Here is a 16,714-nt window from a genome sequence, read left to right as displayed (position 1 = left end):
CCATAACACCCAGCACACCACAACGCCCAGCACACAACACCCTGCACACAACAGCCATCACCCATCACACACAACACCCCGCACACAACACCCTGCACACAACAGCCATCACACAACAGGCATCACACAACAGGCATCACCCATCATACCCAGCACCCCGCACACAACACCCCGCACACAACAGCCATCACCCATCACACCCAACACCCCGCACACAACACCCCGCACACAACAGCCATCACCCATCACACCCAACACCCCGCACACAACAGCCATCACCCATCACACCCAACACCCCGCACACAACACCCCGCACACAACAGCCATCACCCATCACACCCAACACCCCGCACACAACACGCATCGCACCGGTCCACCCGTCCGTCGCTCACGCATGCGCGCTCCAGGCCCGAGGCTTTGGCGCTTTGTGCGCATGCGCGCGGCGCCCCCGTCGCTCTGAGCGGGTGGGTGGGGATGCGTCCGCGCGGCGCTGACGGGAGCGGCGGCGGTAAGGCGGCGGGCCGAGCTGAGCTAAGCTGAGCTTCTTTGGGCAGCGACGTGCTGGGCTGGGGCTCGGAGGGCGCCTTGAGGGCTCGCGAGTGGCAGCGGTGCCGCCGCCTGCAGGGTGCTGGCGGGACGCGGGGCTGCGCCGCTCTGAGCGCGGCTGCTTTGGTCGGATGCCCCGAGCGCCACGCGGTGCGCGGTTGTTTCTATCCGGGAGCCGCGCTCACGGGCGTGGATGCGCTGCAGCCGCTCCTCGGGCGTGGAGGAGGAGCGGTGCGGCTGCCGCAGGCGGGGCGCGATCCTGCGGAGCGGCGCCGGGACCCCGCTGTGCCCCGGGGCGCAGGGCTGAGCTCCGCGTTACAGCACCGAGGCGGGGAGCCTTTGTGCCGCTTCCTGCGGCAAGCTGCGGCGTCCCACCGCGATTCTGGCTTAAATGCAGGCCGGGTTGGATCGCTGGAGCGTCCCGGAATGCTCCGAGCATAGGAGTGAGGCAGATGACGGCTGGGTATTAGCAGAAAAAGGAATTCCCTGCTGGAACACCCTGCTGGTAGATAGGCGTCCCACGCAGGTGGTTACTTTGCGGGAGCAGCACTGATAACTTGTGTCTCGGGCTGGGTGCTGTGTTGGCTTCTTGGTGCTTCCGAGCAATGTGTGGTGTTTGCGTCCTCCATCATTAGTGAGGTGATGTGGGTTTTGTTGCACAACGATCAGCAGGTAGGAATCTCGCTTCCCGATGGCTTTTCTTTCATTAATATTTGAGAATTTGCAGGTGTTTGTGCAGCTCGAGTTTGAACACGAGGGAGTGCGCTTTCTGCTTCTCTTTCTCGCTGTTAATAATTAAATGCTGCCAAGTCAATGTTTGTAACAGGCTGCCCATGAACCTTGCACGTCTTTAAGCACCTCTGCGCATCCCAGCCCTCTCCTTCTGTTGCAGCCCTTGGTTACTCCCCTTGCTTGGTCTTTTCTCCATTCTGTTAACTTGAAACCTTGGCACAGCTCCCCTCTCTCCATCGGTGTTGTTATTTGGATTGTAAACTGGTGAAAGCTATGGCTGCACTAAATTAAAGTGCCCATAAATTCAGGACAAGCAAGCAGGTAAAGCGAACCAGTCCGCACTGCTTATGTCTCTCAGTGTCTCAAGAACAAGGTTACTGCAATCTGATAATGCTGCCCTGGCATTAGTTTAGATCACAAGTGCTTTTGCTTCAGTGACAAAGCTGCATGGAGCTGGTGGCAAGCAAATTACAGACTGTAAATTCGGTCCTTGCTGTTCTTGCAGCTCTTCAGAACGCATTCTGCTCTGTTAGGATGGAGAGGCTGCTAATAGCTGTGTGGATGCCTGCTGAGAAGCAGACAGATGTGGTAGAACTCGAAATAAGCTGTGTTGATTGTCAGGAAGAAAAGTGGCTCTTTTCCATTTATATATAGCCTTGAATTGGCTGTGCACTGAAGTTTCTCTCAGAGGTTCAATGCAAATACTCAGATTTGCATGGTGCGTAGCTTGGAGTGGTGGCTTGCAGGAGAGTTTAAGTAACGCTGGTCTTTGGCCGCTGCGTCCCCTTGTACTCAAGCAGGCAGTCACACGACCCGTCTGATATAAAAATAGAGCTAATTGCACTGTATTAATCATTGACTCGTGTGGATTCTGTGTGGTGGGTGGGAGTACGTGCTGAGGGCATCCAGCTGTGTGATCAGCTGTTCCAAGTTCTCTGAACTAATTGCACGAGTGTGCTCTTACCTGTGTTGCACCTGCACTTAGGCTTCACCTTATCTCATTTATTCTCCTCTTGCTTAAACTTTCCAAGTTTGAGGACGGCTTCCTGCGCTCTCTGTGTTGCAAAAGACCACAAGTTGTTGACTTGCACTGTCGCAGGGAAGGAATTCCATAGGCTGGCTGTTAGTGAGTTGTGCTTGGTGTGTAAGCAGCTGTGTTCTGCTGGCAGTAGGTGTAACTTGTGTGTGGCTGCACCGGTGCTGGGTTGCTTTCTTAGGATTTATTCAGGGGGAAACAACGTAAGGAAGAAGTGACTCCTCCAAAACGTGGCTCACTTTCTAGAGGCTGCCCATTTCACATAAAATTTTTGCCCTTCCTGTCATTTTGTAGATCAAAACATTGGGCAGCATTGGGACAGGAGAGTCGGCAATGAACTACAAAGGGAACCTTGGCTAAAAGTATTTATTACAAAGGACAGTAATCCTGCCTGTGGTTTGAGAGACTGGAAGTAGTTGTTTGTGCTGTAAGCACTTTGATAATACAGTTAATTAGCTGCTCTTCTGAACTGTGAGGGTGTCTGTCCCCTTGTTCTCTGTTCTGTGAAGGCTGGGAGCCATGCAGAGGTTCAGGCAGATGCCTTTTAAAGGTTACACAGATCACTGAGGCACTTAATGCTGCCCACCACATCGCTGGTCCTATTTTAACTTCTGTTTCCATCCCAGCAGACCCAGCAGAAGGGTGGAAGTCATAAGGAGATCTGTACAAGGACAAGTTCTAAGGTAAGGAATAGTAAGATCACTTCAGTCTGAGGGATGTTTGGCCTATTTCTTTCGTTTATCTCCTACTTTTGTATAATATCTTCAACGGTTAGAGGAAACATTTGCTTTTTGATCTGATGCCCAAGGGGACAGGGGTCCTGCTTGTGCTCTGTGTCTTTGGTACAGCCCCAGCCCTCTCGTCCCACTGGGTGACTGATGTCCATGGGCCAGAGCAGCCACGTTTGCCAGAGCAGTAGGTGTGCTGGATGCTTTAAGTACCTTTAAGCTTATTCAGAATGAACGTGTGGATAAAGAATGGCATCCAGCACAAGGCCTCTCATCTGCCCCATCTCCTAACCCCTGATCTATCTCAGTGGCCCTCTCACAGGGCTGGTCTTCACAAAGCTTTGTCCCATGGCAACATGACCAGTGACTAGCAGTCTGCAGTAATAGTGAGATTAAAAACTCAGAACTGTTGTGTTGTTTTAAGTGGCATTTGGTTATAAAATCAGGATTGAAACAAGGTTGCACTGGTTTGGGATTCTGCAGTGCTTGCTTTTGCAGTGTGAAATGCTGTATGGGTACCATTGCTGCTCCAGAAGAGCAACTTGCTTCCCTTTGGGTTTTAGTAGGGCATAACTTTGGAAAGGCTACAGGGATAAGAATCAAAAGCAATGTATTGTTCATCAATCAGGGACATGATTTAGCAGTGTTGTTAGGGTAGTACGGTTAGGTTTTGTTGGATTGATGATCTTTAAGGTCTTTTCCAACCCAAGCGATTCTATGATTCTGTGATTCAAATTCCCTGAAATAGAATTGTTGGCGTTTTGCCTGCAGTTGGACCCTCCTTTCATTGTTTGTCAGCTTCTTAGTGTTGGTGTCTGAACGTTTGTTGGTGTGGGGGGGGTCTACCTGGTGTTGTTTCAGAAAAGGAGTAATGCATTAGCAGGGTTAGCAGGCCACTGAAGCTTTTCTTTGGGGCAGCCTTGGAGCAGATGCAAAGAGTTTTACAGAGCTGGAAGAGAACGGATTCTTTGCAGTTCACAGCTTTAACTTTGTAGTTTTCATAATGTCCTTCTGTACTTCATACTGTTCTACTGCAAATCAGCTTTTGTTTTCCAAGTTAAAACTTCCACACCTTTAGCACTCAGTGCAGAAGATAATAAGACAGTCTGAGACAGAAGCATTTTCCTGCTCCGTTTTCAGCTGGCAGTTGAAAATGTGAGGCTGTAGAACCTACCCTGGAATAAACAAGATCTGCTGATAGCTGCTGGTGTGAGTGGAGTGTGCCATTTGCAAACGGCAGGAAGGCATGCAGCATTTCCACAGGCTCCTTGTGGGGTAAAGACCTGTGTTCTCAATTAGCCCACAGTTAGTGGTTCTTCTGCCCATCATCTGACTTAGGGTTCTCTTAAGCAATCCTTGATTGCCAGACTAAGGCTTTTTGTTTATATTCGTTATGTGCACGTATACACACGCTGTACCTGTATGTGAGTGGAAAATGTGTTGACAAGGTGCAGGCTGTGACTGTGATGCTCTGGTTCTGCTCATCAGGGATTCCCTGCAGCCTGCAAGCGAGGCTCCTGGATCTCAGTGCCCTGCCTGCCGGCCCATTGTTCAGCAAGGGCTACTGCTTTGTGAAACAGGAAGGCAGAAACAGGAAAGCACAGCAGCATGGTATAGCATGAGTTGCAGAGTGATGGAGGCAGGCTGTGTTGGTCAGGGGATCTGCTCCTGCTGTGCTTTGTGTGCAGTGTGTTCTGTAACTGCATGGAGTGCACTGTTGTGCACAGACTGACCGTGAGCAAAGCAAAATAGTTCAGAGGAGATCCCTTGGTTTGCTGTTGTGACACCTGGTCATGAAAACTATGGGAAAGGTACACTCATAAACTGCTCAGCTGGGGAGGGAAAGATCTAGGACATGCATATGTGCTTAAAAAAAAAAAAAACACGTTATGGGATGGTTCCCCATACACTTGAATCATCACCATTGTGAAATGCTTGCTGACAAATGTCTTGTAGGAGCTGAGTGATGCCCTTTCCTGCTATCTCATAGTCTGTCTTCTGCTTGTAAAAATCTGTGTTTCTGTCATTTGTGCCGTCAGCTGCTGTGCTGAACCTAAGGCAAGAAATAAAGCATGGTACCAGGTACTCCTATGGGGAGAGTTTAGATAGGAAAAAAAAAGAAATAAATCTGTGTCCAACGTAAATAAACGCAGACGCTGTGTCTAAGAGGAGAATGTTGCAAAGCACAGATGTTTAAAGAGATTTTTTCTGACATTAAATGTTTGTAATGGGTTAAGATGTAGAAGTGATAAATGTCAAACTGATGGCAAGCTTTCAGTGTGAGAGGGCAGAAAATGGATTGCTTTATTGCATACAGATTAGCTCTTATGTCAGAGCTTTTCAGTGATGGTTGCCCTTTGCCTTTGGTTGCACACAGTGGACTCCGTTCCCAAACTGAGAAAGACATCAAGTCAGGTGTTTAGAAGAGAAAATGTACACTGGACATACAGTCTTCAGTCTTTAATTCTTACTGTGTCGCGTTTGTTTTGGGAGTGATTGAGTGTTGTACCTCAGTGGTAGGTTTTCATCAGCACAGCTCACGGAATAGCAGTGAGCATTAGGGCTGCCTGTGCTGCCCAGGGCAGCGGGGGGCAATGAGGGCTGGCTGCCTCCTGTGGAAGTGCTTGCAGCTGTCCCCCACTACATGCTGACCACTGCCTGACCATTCTCACTCCTTGCACTTCTGAGCTTTTTACTGTTATAAAGGACATGAAAGGTCAATCACAGGTAATTAAAAGCCCTGTTAAAGAAGACGGTAGTACTTTTCTAAAGATGCAAGCAGAGGATTCCAGGGCAAACCTTCTGTGCCCGTGCTTCACATACAACGAGAGAAATTACATAATGCTTAAAGTGATGTGCCCTGTTGTGTACTATGAACAGTGCTACCCAACGCTGCCAGGTCCTTACCTGCTTCTCAGAGAAGTGAGCATTGAATACTTTTTAGGGTTCAGCAGGTTTCTAGTCTGTGTCCCAGAAGTATGAAAGCCCAATGGGGAGCAAGGACTCTCCTGTTGTTGCTGATAGACTGTTGTCAGAGCTGAAGCTGGAGCACAGCTCATGCTGTACTCAGTGCCCGGGGCGATGCATAAAGAGATCGAACTGCATTTAACTCATCAAAGCAATCCATCCAACTCACATCCTCTGCTGGAAAGGATCATTGCTCAAAGTGCATCGTGGTGCAAATTGCCGGTTGTGTTCCAGCCTGCGTTGTTGCTAAGTGGTGTGCTTAAGTTTTGTCTGCTATCTTTGTCTTCTTAGCTAATTTGTGGGATGGGAAATCACTGAAGCTGTAAATAGGAGATGCTGGGGGAAGGAAGGATGGCACTGTGACTCCAGTCTTGTTTCCAGATCCGTGTAGCAGAGATGTCAGGGTATTCTGCTGTAGGCCTGGACTCAGAGGGAACTGAAAGATGCACCCAAATATTGGGTAGGAAAGTCTTAAGAGCCTGCTAGTCGCTTTTTCTCAGCAGCATTACCAGCTTGCTGCACTGCTTTGTGCTTTGGTGTACAAAGTGAAAACCTCAGGTGTGATTCAGCATTGCCAGGGATGGCAGAGCACGTTATAGAAAGCATGCTGAAATATTTATTGCATATGCACATAGCAAAAGGTGCTGGGAAAGTGGTCTTCATTAAAACCAGTGTAGCAGTGCATGGTTAAAATATTATTGCCAGAGTTTATTTTTCTATTATGTGGCCGGAATGCTGGGTCAGCGTGGAGTATCCTGGTTATCATCTGTCATCAGAACTTCAGAAGGCAGAACTGCAAGGCTGCTGAAATAGAGAACACGAGTTTCCTGATTTTATGCCCTTTTCCCTCTAATATCTGTTTTGAGGAACCTTCCTGTTTATTATATGTCAAACACTGTCATCTCAGGTTTTAATCAGAGTTGGAATCTGTGTTTTAGAAGTTTGGAATATTACTGTTCCACTGCTGTGGATGTGTGCAGTCTGGGTCTGACAGAACCATGTGTGCTGCGTTGGTCGTAATTCACTGCTTCAGTTTGCTAATTCCTACAGTTTGGAAAGCAAAACCTGATGATCTGAATGAAATGGAGGTAGGGTTGGTTTGTTATGTGATTGACTGAAATACTGAAGTGCCACTTGGAAAACTTACAAGGTTTCTTTGGCAGTGAAATTCGAGTTGTCCCTACCCGTGTTAACTTTAGTAAAAGTGCAACCTGATATTCTCTTTAACGAAGGGAAGTCATAATTCATAGGATCACAGAATGGCTTGGCTTGGGAGGGACCTTGAAGGTCATCCACTTCCAAGTTCAAACCTTTTCTATACTGAGTGATGTATTTTTAACTGATTTCATAGATGATTTTTTTTCTTTGCAGGCAGTATCTGACTTCTGATTGCCACACTTCTCTTCATTGCTCAATATTTTATACAACTTCAGTTTTCAGACGTCTTCTGAAAGTAGCCCACGTAACAACAGGAAGAAAGAGGGGAATGGAATGAAAATGTGGCCGGGCTGGCAAGCTAAATGTTTCCTGACAGTGCAGTCACTGACTTGAAATTAGGCCAGCTCCAGTTCCATGGCCAGTGCTCGGTTTTGGATGATGATGATGATTTGTTTGCTTCACTGTTCTAAACCGAACTTGGAAAAATCCTTTGTACTGAACTGCAGCCATTTTTGGTGTATTTTCAGTAAGCACTTCTGCTTCCCTCTTGTTCTTGCTGTTGGAGCTGATAACTCCAGTAGAGGTCCATAGATTCAGCAACATCAAAGGAATGTGGCAGTTGCTCATAGAAAAGTTTGTTCTTTTGTGCTGATTCCTACTAACAATTCCTACTAAGAAGGCAGTCTAATTAGAAAGGAGAGCAGGGTCTTTCCCTTGAAGAGTCGTGCAGTTCTCAAGCTTTGCCAATTTTTTTGAAGCACCTCAGAGCAGAACAAGAAGGAGATTCATTCAGAGTGTTCCCAGTTCTCTGCAGCTCAGCGCTGAGCCCTTCTGCTACCCAGAGGTCGCATTACAGGATGCTCCCTGCAGTATGTTGCTAACTTCTCTGAAGTTCCTTTAGCAAGTAGGAGAGAGTTCTGTTGCATTGCAGAGGTGTCAGTCTCAGGGGGAGACCTTTGGGACCTGGTGAACAAGTTTCTTTGTATTTATGCATATTTCATTCTGAAATGTTTTCTTCTAGTTGTCTCATCCCCTTCTCTGTATGTGACAGCTAAGTGGAGTGGAGGATGAAAGAAGATTGGGAAGGAATTCCCATTCCTCACTGAAGGACACCACAAAGGCTGGCTAGAATTTCTCTGAAGTTTCAGTCTCTGCTCTGGCAATTAAATGCTCCCAGTTGTTGGCCCGCTGGCTTGTAGCTGTTGGCACGGTGTCAGGAGCTATGCACCATTACACTGTAGCACACTAATTCTGTTGGCTTTGCTGGTGGTTAAGAGCTGCTTTAGTGACCTTGAAAAGCATGTTTGCTTTGCTGTCTTTTTTTTTATTATTTTAATTTAGGTCTTTGAAAAGCATGAGCTGGCAGACCTACATAAATAACCAGCAGATTTATCCCAGCCAAAGTGTGTATAAGAGTGAAAGCTGTGATCACAACTTCCATCAGTCTCATTTCTGACCCTGAGCTGCTGACCTCAGTGAGCTTGCTGAGGAGCTCATCACATTAATTAGTTTCTGGAATGAGCAGAAACTTCCAGAGGGGAAGATGTTTGATGCAAGCTGTAAATATGCCTGTGACTTTGAATGATAGAAAATGAGGAAAAAGAACAGCCCAGGTGTCACACTGACTGTCTTAGGCATTGACTCAGAGAGGTTTTACTCAACTCTTTCTAATATAAGTAGAAATGGCTCTCAAGGAATGTTGGCAGAAAGGGAAGTTGTTGCATAGGGGAGATTCCATCAAGTGCAGAGCTTCTATGCTGAAGTGACCATGAACTGTATGGTTCAGCCTTCTGTGCTTTATTTGCTGCTAACTATCATTATGTTTCTTTTCTCCACAAGAATGTTGTGTAAAATGGAGGATAAATTCAATTAAAGATAATAAGTTTCCCTTGTGATTCCCAGGTGGAGAATGACAGAAGAACCTGAACTCCCACAAAGCTGATGTAGACTCAGCAGCAGACTGGTGTCCTACCATTACTGCCTCTGCATACCCTGAAGATCTGCTCATGACAGACAGTGCTTCCAAACACTGTAAGACAGCCTGCTTGCAGAAGTGAATTAGGGGCTACACGTTGCCTCTTCAAGAATTAACTTTAAATAAGAGTTCAACAAAAAGAAATGGTGAGCATTTCTCTGTTGCTCTCACATTTTGTGATGTAAAAGGTTTTATAAAAACAGATCCTTTTTGGATAACCTGAAAAATATTTCTAAGAAAAGAGCCACCCCTCAGCTGTGTGTGAAAGGCTCCTGTGTGCTGCTGACAACCTTCTGAACTAAAAGTTAAATTTGGGAGTTTCAGCATGGAGGTCCAAAAATCCCAAGTTAATGTTTGAGTTTCAGATCTTCTTAATGCAGCTGTTGTACAAAAGACCATGCTAGTAAATGCCAATTCCATGCATTGGCTAGTCTGTTGATACATCAATTATAAAAGAATTTTCAGAAGCATTTCAGTAACTGGTTTTGTTGCTTTACCTTTTTTGCATGATATCATTGGTGCACAGGTCAGTTTTGTAGGCCTGCTGCATTTTATAGGGCTTATTTCCCTTTGCAGAGTCTGCAGCATCAGTGCAGGTGTGCTCCCTCACTTCTACCTGGCACCAATGAGGATGTTCCTGCTGTCACTAATACGTATTACTGCATCTCCACTTCTGTTTTTGCACTAATTAAACATAATTCAAGTATGGCCATTAGTGGTTGCAGTCACCCTGTCTGTGGGGACCCAGGTGTGCTTCAGAGCAGGAGTCAACTAGTAGATCATGTCAGCGTGTGGTCTGAGGAACTGGAAAGGGAGCAGAAAGATCAGGCACCAGCTTCATGTTGTGAGTTTTCTAACGGTGATAGCAGGCCCTCTAGAGGGTGATTTGCTCATTGACATTTGTGCAAGATCAGAACCAGATGTCCTGTGCAGTGCTCAAGAGGTTTAAGAGGTGGTTTTGTGAGGCTGTTCTAAGCTGACATGAGCCTGTATTGCCATTGAAAGGATGGTTCTGCCTTGCAGTCATCTTTGCTCTGGCACACAAATGTTGAACTGGCTGCACATCTGCTTGTCCCTTGGAAATGAAAAGCTGTCATGCACAAACCAATCTTGGTGACCGTGTGGCTGCATGAGAGTCAGTGCCAATGTGGAGAAGCAACTGGGAGTACATGGTTGTGTCTAGCAGGAGTTCAACATCTGTTTTTGCTAGTTGCAGAATATTGGAACAGTGAGGCTGATCGTGAAACTGCCTACTTTTAGTATAAATAGTGGTTACTTCCCCAGCAACGTAGGAGTAGAGACTGCAAATAGAACAAACTTTGCAGTGTGTATTTCTGAGTGGAATGCATCTGTTCTCTTTAGTGAGAAGTTACTGTAAAAGCCCATGCCTCTGCTTGGGGCTGCGATTAGGAAGCTCACTTTATGTGCAGATGTGCTCAGAATCCATCAATGAGTTATTGATGAGTTCTTAATGAGAATGGAAGTGAAGTTTAGCTTAAAAATAACTTTTTTTTTTAAGTGTGGGAGCAAGTCAAATGTATGCATGTATTCTGAAGAAAATGGGATGCCATCTCTTACTCAAACTTGTTTTTTATTATTGTTTTCAGGAAAAGCAGCAAATCATTTAATGATCACTTCTCATAGCTTTTCTCATATGCTTCCCTTGGAGTCATGGATGAATACGACCGCTTTGTGGACTGGGACAAAATGGATGTGACTGTCCAGAGCCAGGATATCAAGGAGCTGACCTGCACGGAGTTCCAGGAGCTGAAGCAGCTGGCTCGGCAAGGCTACTGGGCCAAGAGTCATTCACTGAGAGCCAAGGTGTACCACAAGCTGATCAGCAATATCCCGTGTCGCACAGTGACCCCGGATGCAAATGTTTACCGGGACATTGTGGTGAAGATAGTTGGAAAACGTAACAGTAGCTCCCTTCCACTGCCAGAGTTTGTGGACGACAGCCTCGTCCCCACGTACTGCTTGAATGCAGAAGGCATTGGGGCAGTTAGGAAGATCATTCTGTGCATTGCAAATCAGTTCCCAGACATATCGTTTTGCCCTGCGCTGCCTTCTGTGATAGCTTTGCTCCTCCACTACAGCAAGGATGAGGCAGAGTGCTTTGAACAGGTTTGTCGCATCCTTGCTTGCAACGACCCGTCCAAGCGGCTCATCGATCAGACGTTCCTGGCTTTTGAGTCCTCCTGCATGACCTTCGGGGACCTGGTGAACAAGTACTGCCAGGCAGCACACAAGCTGATGGTGGCAGTGTCTGAGGACGTGTTGGAGGTGTACTCCGACTGGCAGCGGTGGCTCTTTGGAGAGCTGCCCATGGTTTACATTGCTCGGGTCTTCGATGTGTTTCTGGTGGAGGGCTACAAAGTCCTCTATCGTGTTGCGCTGGCTATTCTGAAGTTTTTCCACAAAGTCAGAGCTGGGCAGCCCATGGAGTCTGACAGCGTGCAGCAGGATATTCGAGCTTTTGTGAGAGACATTGCTAAGGCAGTGTCTCCTGAGAGGCTTCTGGAAAAAGCCTTTGCTATCCGCCTGTTCTCACGGAAGGAGATCCAGCTGCTGCAGATGGCCAATGAGAAAGCTTTACAGCAGAAGGGCATCACGGTCAAACAGAAAAGGTAGGGGTCTCCCCACAGGTAGTCCGAGTGAGCTCCTCAAACAGGAGATCCTGGCGTTTCCTCACTGGTGAGTGGTCAGCCAGCCTTGGGTTGACTGATGGGGAAGAAGGAGCGCTCTACTGGCGCGCACCGGGTATCTCTGCTGACTTTCTCTCTGTGCACTTGATTAAAAAAAGTCAGCAGCCCCAAATTAAGTATTGCTGGGATTCTAGTGGGGAGTATGGTGTATTTATAATTCTTCTTGGAGGTTCGTGTTCGTTGCAATTATTGCATCTCCAAAGTGTCTTTCACAGGCTGCTTTTTAAACGGGAAAGCATTTAAAGCTGGAAAAACAGCCAATAAATGATTGGGAAGAAAAGTACCCAAACAAACATGATAATAATTAATTCTTAAATACGAGATTATTCATATAAAAGATCAATTTCATGGTGTCTGGTACCATATATTCAGCTGTTCCTTTATTGTAAGTAGACAAACGCTCTCTGAGGTGGAAATGCTTTGCTCACCTGCAGAGTTACTCTGGTAGATTAAGGAAGAAGTCATGCTTACAGGTTAGTTCTTAAAATAGTTTGACTGCAAGGACGATGCCAAATAATCACAATAAGTGATAGCAGAACAACTTACATGCATGGTGTATGCATGAAGTTCCCAGTCTTTTCCAAGGGCCTATTTTTACAGTTATTGTTCAGTTTACAGCTGGCTTGTGCTTTACTTGCTTGTCTCTTGGAAGAGACCATTCTGCCAGGCTCAAGGCCTCCAGCAACGGAGGGGTCACATTAGGCAGAGTTCTGATCATTAAATTCAGGACTCGCAAAAAGAAGCACTGACACTTCCAGTCTGGGGATATTACCTTTTCTTCACGTGCTGAAGTTCAGAAGAGCTGTAATATCCTTTCTGAGTATATTAGTATCTTCTTCAGCCACAGAATGAAAGTTAAGCAGGAGCTTAAGTTGCACTGAGTGTTGTATCATAGGATGGCTTAAGTTGGGAGGGACCTTAAAGGTCATCTGTGCCCAACCCTCATTCCTGGGTTGCCATCCACCAAATCAGGCTGCTCAGGGCCCCATTCAGCTTGGCCTTGAAAGGTGTTGTAGAGGTATTCTTGCTCAGAACAGAGTTCAATTTAGTTGGTTGATATCCATGTAACTCCTGTAGCAACTGATGTACCAAACCATGTTGCTAATGAATAACTTCTATCTTCTCTCAACTACTTTTGTAAACGTACCAGAGCTTCCCATCATCCATTGGCTTGGCACAGTTGTGAAATAGGCTCAGTTTGGATCGTGCTGTCAGCAGATGTGGTTTCTGGAGAAGTGAGCTTTTCTCCAGTGCTCGATAGGATGTCAGTTTTCTTGTCCAGATATGTGTTTGGCCTGTGCAAAGAGATGATGGATTATTTTCCAATCCAATAACTGAGCAGGCAGCAAAAAGGGGAAAAAACAGAAGGGAAAATGTAGAAAATATGTTAACAGAGCTTGTCTTTTTATTTTCCTCTTGCTTGGTGATTCAAATCAAACTGTACTTTTGTTTCTTTCTAGGCTCCTTACGTTCACTTTGTCAAGGCTATAGAAAATCACTGATCTTTTTCTGTCTTTTTTTGTCTTCCTCCTCATCCGTTCTCCTTCTGTCAATTCCATACCCACTGCACCCCTCCTGTTTGCAGTGTTACATCTCCAAAAAGGTAGGTTCCAACACTTGGATCTCTGCACTCTGCTCGCTTCTTCTGTCTTTGCCTGGCTTTTATTCTGAAACTGTCACTACTGCTGATGCTGGGGCAAGAAAAGCAAGGCAGCAATTGCAGCATCAGATTGCTGCATAACATCTGCATACACTCTTACAAAGTTAGTTCAAAGCACCTGCAAAGTTGTGAGATCTGGGGGTCGTGGGCACAGCTGCTCAGCACCGTGGTTTGCATGCAGTGGTGCAAATCTGTGTGCCCCAGGATGGAAAAGCTTGGGGCTAACGAGCAAATTTAAGTCATCACGATGCTGGAGGAAAAATTGTGGCACGTGATTCGTTGGTTTGGTTTGGGGGGTGTGGGTTTTTTTGTTGTTGTTGTTGTCCCTGTTGCTTTTTTACCATTAGGTATTGCCCACATTCAGACCTGGCATGTGCTGTTGCAAATTTATGCAAGACATGCTTGATTTTTTTTTTTCTTTGCAAGCTTTCTGCAGTTGATTGAAAAACTGTTGGATTGAACCCAACTTGGCACACTCCTGAAAGTAACTTGTCTCGATTTATACTACGTTATGCTTATTTCTAAGTAGAAATATTTCTATGTCAAGAAGGTCGGTTACTCAGCCATATAGCATTGATGGGTAATTACATCATTCATCGAGTCTTGGCCCAAAAAGCATTTCTCTAAATACAAAAACCAGTGATTGTAACACCCGATAAGCAGAGAACTTGCAAAGGAGGAGTGCCCTGTGAGCATTAAGTCCCACAGATGTATGGCTCCAAATTAACGCCGTTGGGACAATCCTTGGCCTTGTTGCAGGTGCCCTGGGTTAACTTCAGTGAGAGATACATGCTAATATTTGTACTAACTTATAAAATCAGAGTGGGACTAATTTCCATGCCTTTCATGTCTGAAAGAACACCTTGAGAGCAAACCCATCAAAGCACGTTTCACATACGGTGCGTCGAGGATTTTGTCTCCAGTCAGTCCGAGTGCTTTCAATTCCAGCCCAGAAAACCTGCAAGGTCCACCTGTTATTTACTGTCGTTACGAGATTCTGAAAGCAGCAAAAAGCAGGAATCAATTTCTGCAGGGAAGCAGGGAGTGCAGAGCTGAGGGGCCGGGTGTAGATGAGAGCAGTGGAACAGACAGCCTGCAGCACCAGGTTGTGTTTCAGCCCTAAACACCTGCAGCTGACCATTAATGACTGAAAAGAAACATATCGCTTCCACCAGGCCTTTGCGCCCTTAAATTGTGCTGCTTTCTAACCCACTAGTGTTATTTGGGATATGAAGGTATCTTCCCAACATCCCAATAAGGAGCAGGAGGGACTGAGGACAGCACTGCAGGTGAGATCTCAGTGAACTTGTTTAGTTCTGGTGATGGTTTCAGGGCACATCTCCATGCTCTTCCAGTCCAAACGCAGTGTGCTTAGCTTTGTTTTCCACTGGATGACATTGAAAGGTCTGTGGTGGCGATGGCAGCTAAACTTCATTTTCAGCATCTGGCATCAAATGGAACCTCTCTGTTCAGCCAGTTTGTGTGCTGTTCATTTTCACTCCTCTGCTGCTTGAAACATGGCTGCCCAGCTGAAGCAGATGGTTTTCAGTACTAACAAATATTTTCTGAAGTTAACAGAATTGCTGCCAAAAAGGAGAGGAGGAATGAAGGTCAGGTATTTGTAACTCTAGTTGCAGTTCTCTGAAAGCCATCGGATTTATAAAGCAGTGCAGAATTTGGTTTGGAGAGGGCTGATGTCCAGGGGGACTGGTTTCAACACTGGATTACATTTCCAGTCTTAGGCACCTACAGCTGTGATTTATGATGGGGAAATAAGTCATTTCGTACAAAATTCTGCAGCCAAGCAGTGACCCCAGTTTCACTCACTGAATGGTGACATGAAATGTAAAATGATTCACAGTGACGTGGAGGGGGAAGCCTGGAATAGTTTCATGTGGCTGATGGAATGCAGGGTGTATTATAGTGAACCAGAAGGCTCTGCTGGCAAAGATGAGATCCACCTACATGGGAAAGTTCTAGCCCATTTATCATAGAATCACAGAATGGCCTGGGTTGCAAAGGACCACAATGCTCACCCAGTTCCAACCCCCTGCTATGTGCAGGATCACCAACCAGCAGCCCAGGCTGCCCAGAGCCACATCCAGCCTGGCCTTGAATGCCTGCAGGGATGGGGCATCCACAGCCTCCTTGGGCAACCTGTTCCAGTGCCTCACCACCCTCTGGCTGAAAAACTTCCTCCTCATATCCAACCTAAACCTCCCCTGTCTCAGTTTAAACCATTCCCCCTTGTCCTATCACTGTCAACCCATGTAAACAGCCATTCCCACATCGTTGTGTTTTTTCCTCTGGAAGTTCACTGTGATAAACTAGTTGACAGTGCTGAATGTTTTTCTAATTCCTCAGCTGTGGGAAAAGCCCTGCTTTTGAATGAGCTCAAACCAGGCCTTTGTTTGCCAGCTGTGTTCCGTAGTGCCACCAAAACTCGAGTCCAACTGGGAGCAGAAGGGCTGAGGCCTGCAGTAAGGTCCTGGCAATGTGGGTTCAGGTCTGGGCTCACTCTGACCTCTCCTGTGTCTCAGTGTGCTGTGATGAAAAGCAAAAATAAAATCCTAGGCAGAGTAATAGTGTAAATTTTACAGCTCACTGGTTGTTGGAGCCTGTTTAAGTAGGTGCCCAAATGAGCTTCTTGCTAACAAATAATGCAGGGCAACAGTGCGAGTCGGACTTGGTTCATGTTGCTGAAGAAAGCAGTGGGGCTGGGTTTTTTTTAAGTGACCTGAGAAGTCGCCTGGCTGGGAGTGCTGGCTCTAAGGCAGCTGTGCTACATTTCATAAGCATTTCCCAGTTGTTCCTGGCAGGCACTGCTCTAATGTGCAGTGCAAATGCTGATCTCTCTGTACTATGGACAAGAAAAAAAGGTGTGTGATGTGTTTTAGGGAGCAGCCCAGCTGTGCAGGTGTGTAGTGTTGAGATCTTCCGTGTTCAATGAATCCGGGAGGAAGGAAATGCAAAACTATTAAAAAAAAAAAAAAATGCATGAAACCCTGAATTGGAAAACTCTTGCAGTTCTTCCACAAGCTGAACTCTTGCATGCAGAGCAAACTCCACAAAACTTGGTGCAACTAATTGCCACTCGGTAACTTAATATCTTGTGTGAGTTCATCTGTCACTTATCCCACGTTCTTGGCTGTCACATTTGCATTTTAAAAGTCTTTAACATCACTCGTGAATTCAATAACCCTC

The 16,714-nt window shown here is 46.2% G+C and overlaps 1 protein-coding gene across 10 annotated transcripts in view; it reads left to right on the top strand.

Moving 5' to 3' along the window:
- The first annotated feature begins 411 nt into the window (after positions 1–411).
- TBC1D24 (TBC1 domain family member 24) overlaps positions 412–16,714 on the top strand; it is a 28,062-nt gene continuing 11,759 nt past the window's right edge. Inside the window, exons 1-6 of one of the 10 annotated variants that reach the window (XM_031595389.2) lie at positions 413–508; positions 2,944–2,997; positions 7,381–7,693; positions 9,070–9,288; positions 10,750–11,772; positions 13,436–13,453. In XM_031595389.2, coding sequence (XP_031451249.2) covers positions 10,814–11,772; positions 13,436–13,453 — 977 coding nt within the window. In that variant the 5' untranslated portion in view covers positions 413–508; positions 2,944–2,997; positions 7,381–7,693; positions 9,070–9,288; positions 10,750–10,813. The other 9 variants (XM_031595390.2, XM_031595387.2, XM_031595388.2 and 6 more) reach the window with 9 other exon arrangements.

This window comes from Phasianus colchicus, chromosome 16 (assembly GCF_987193195.1).
Source record: "Phasianus colchicus chromosome 16, bPhaCol1.hap1.1, whole genome shotgun sequence".
NCBI classification, from domain to species: Eukaryota; Metazoa; Chordata; class Aves; order Galliformes; family Phasianidae; genus Phasianus; species Phasianus colchicus.
This window is presented reverse-complemented; position numbering and strand designations above follow the sequence as displayed.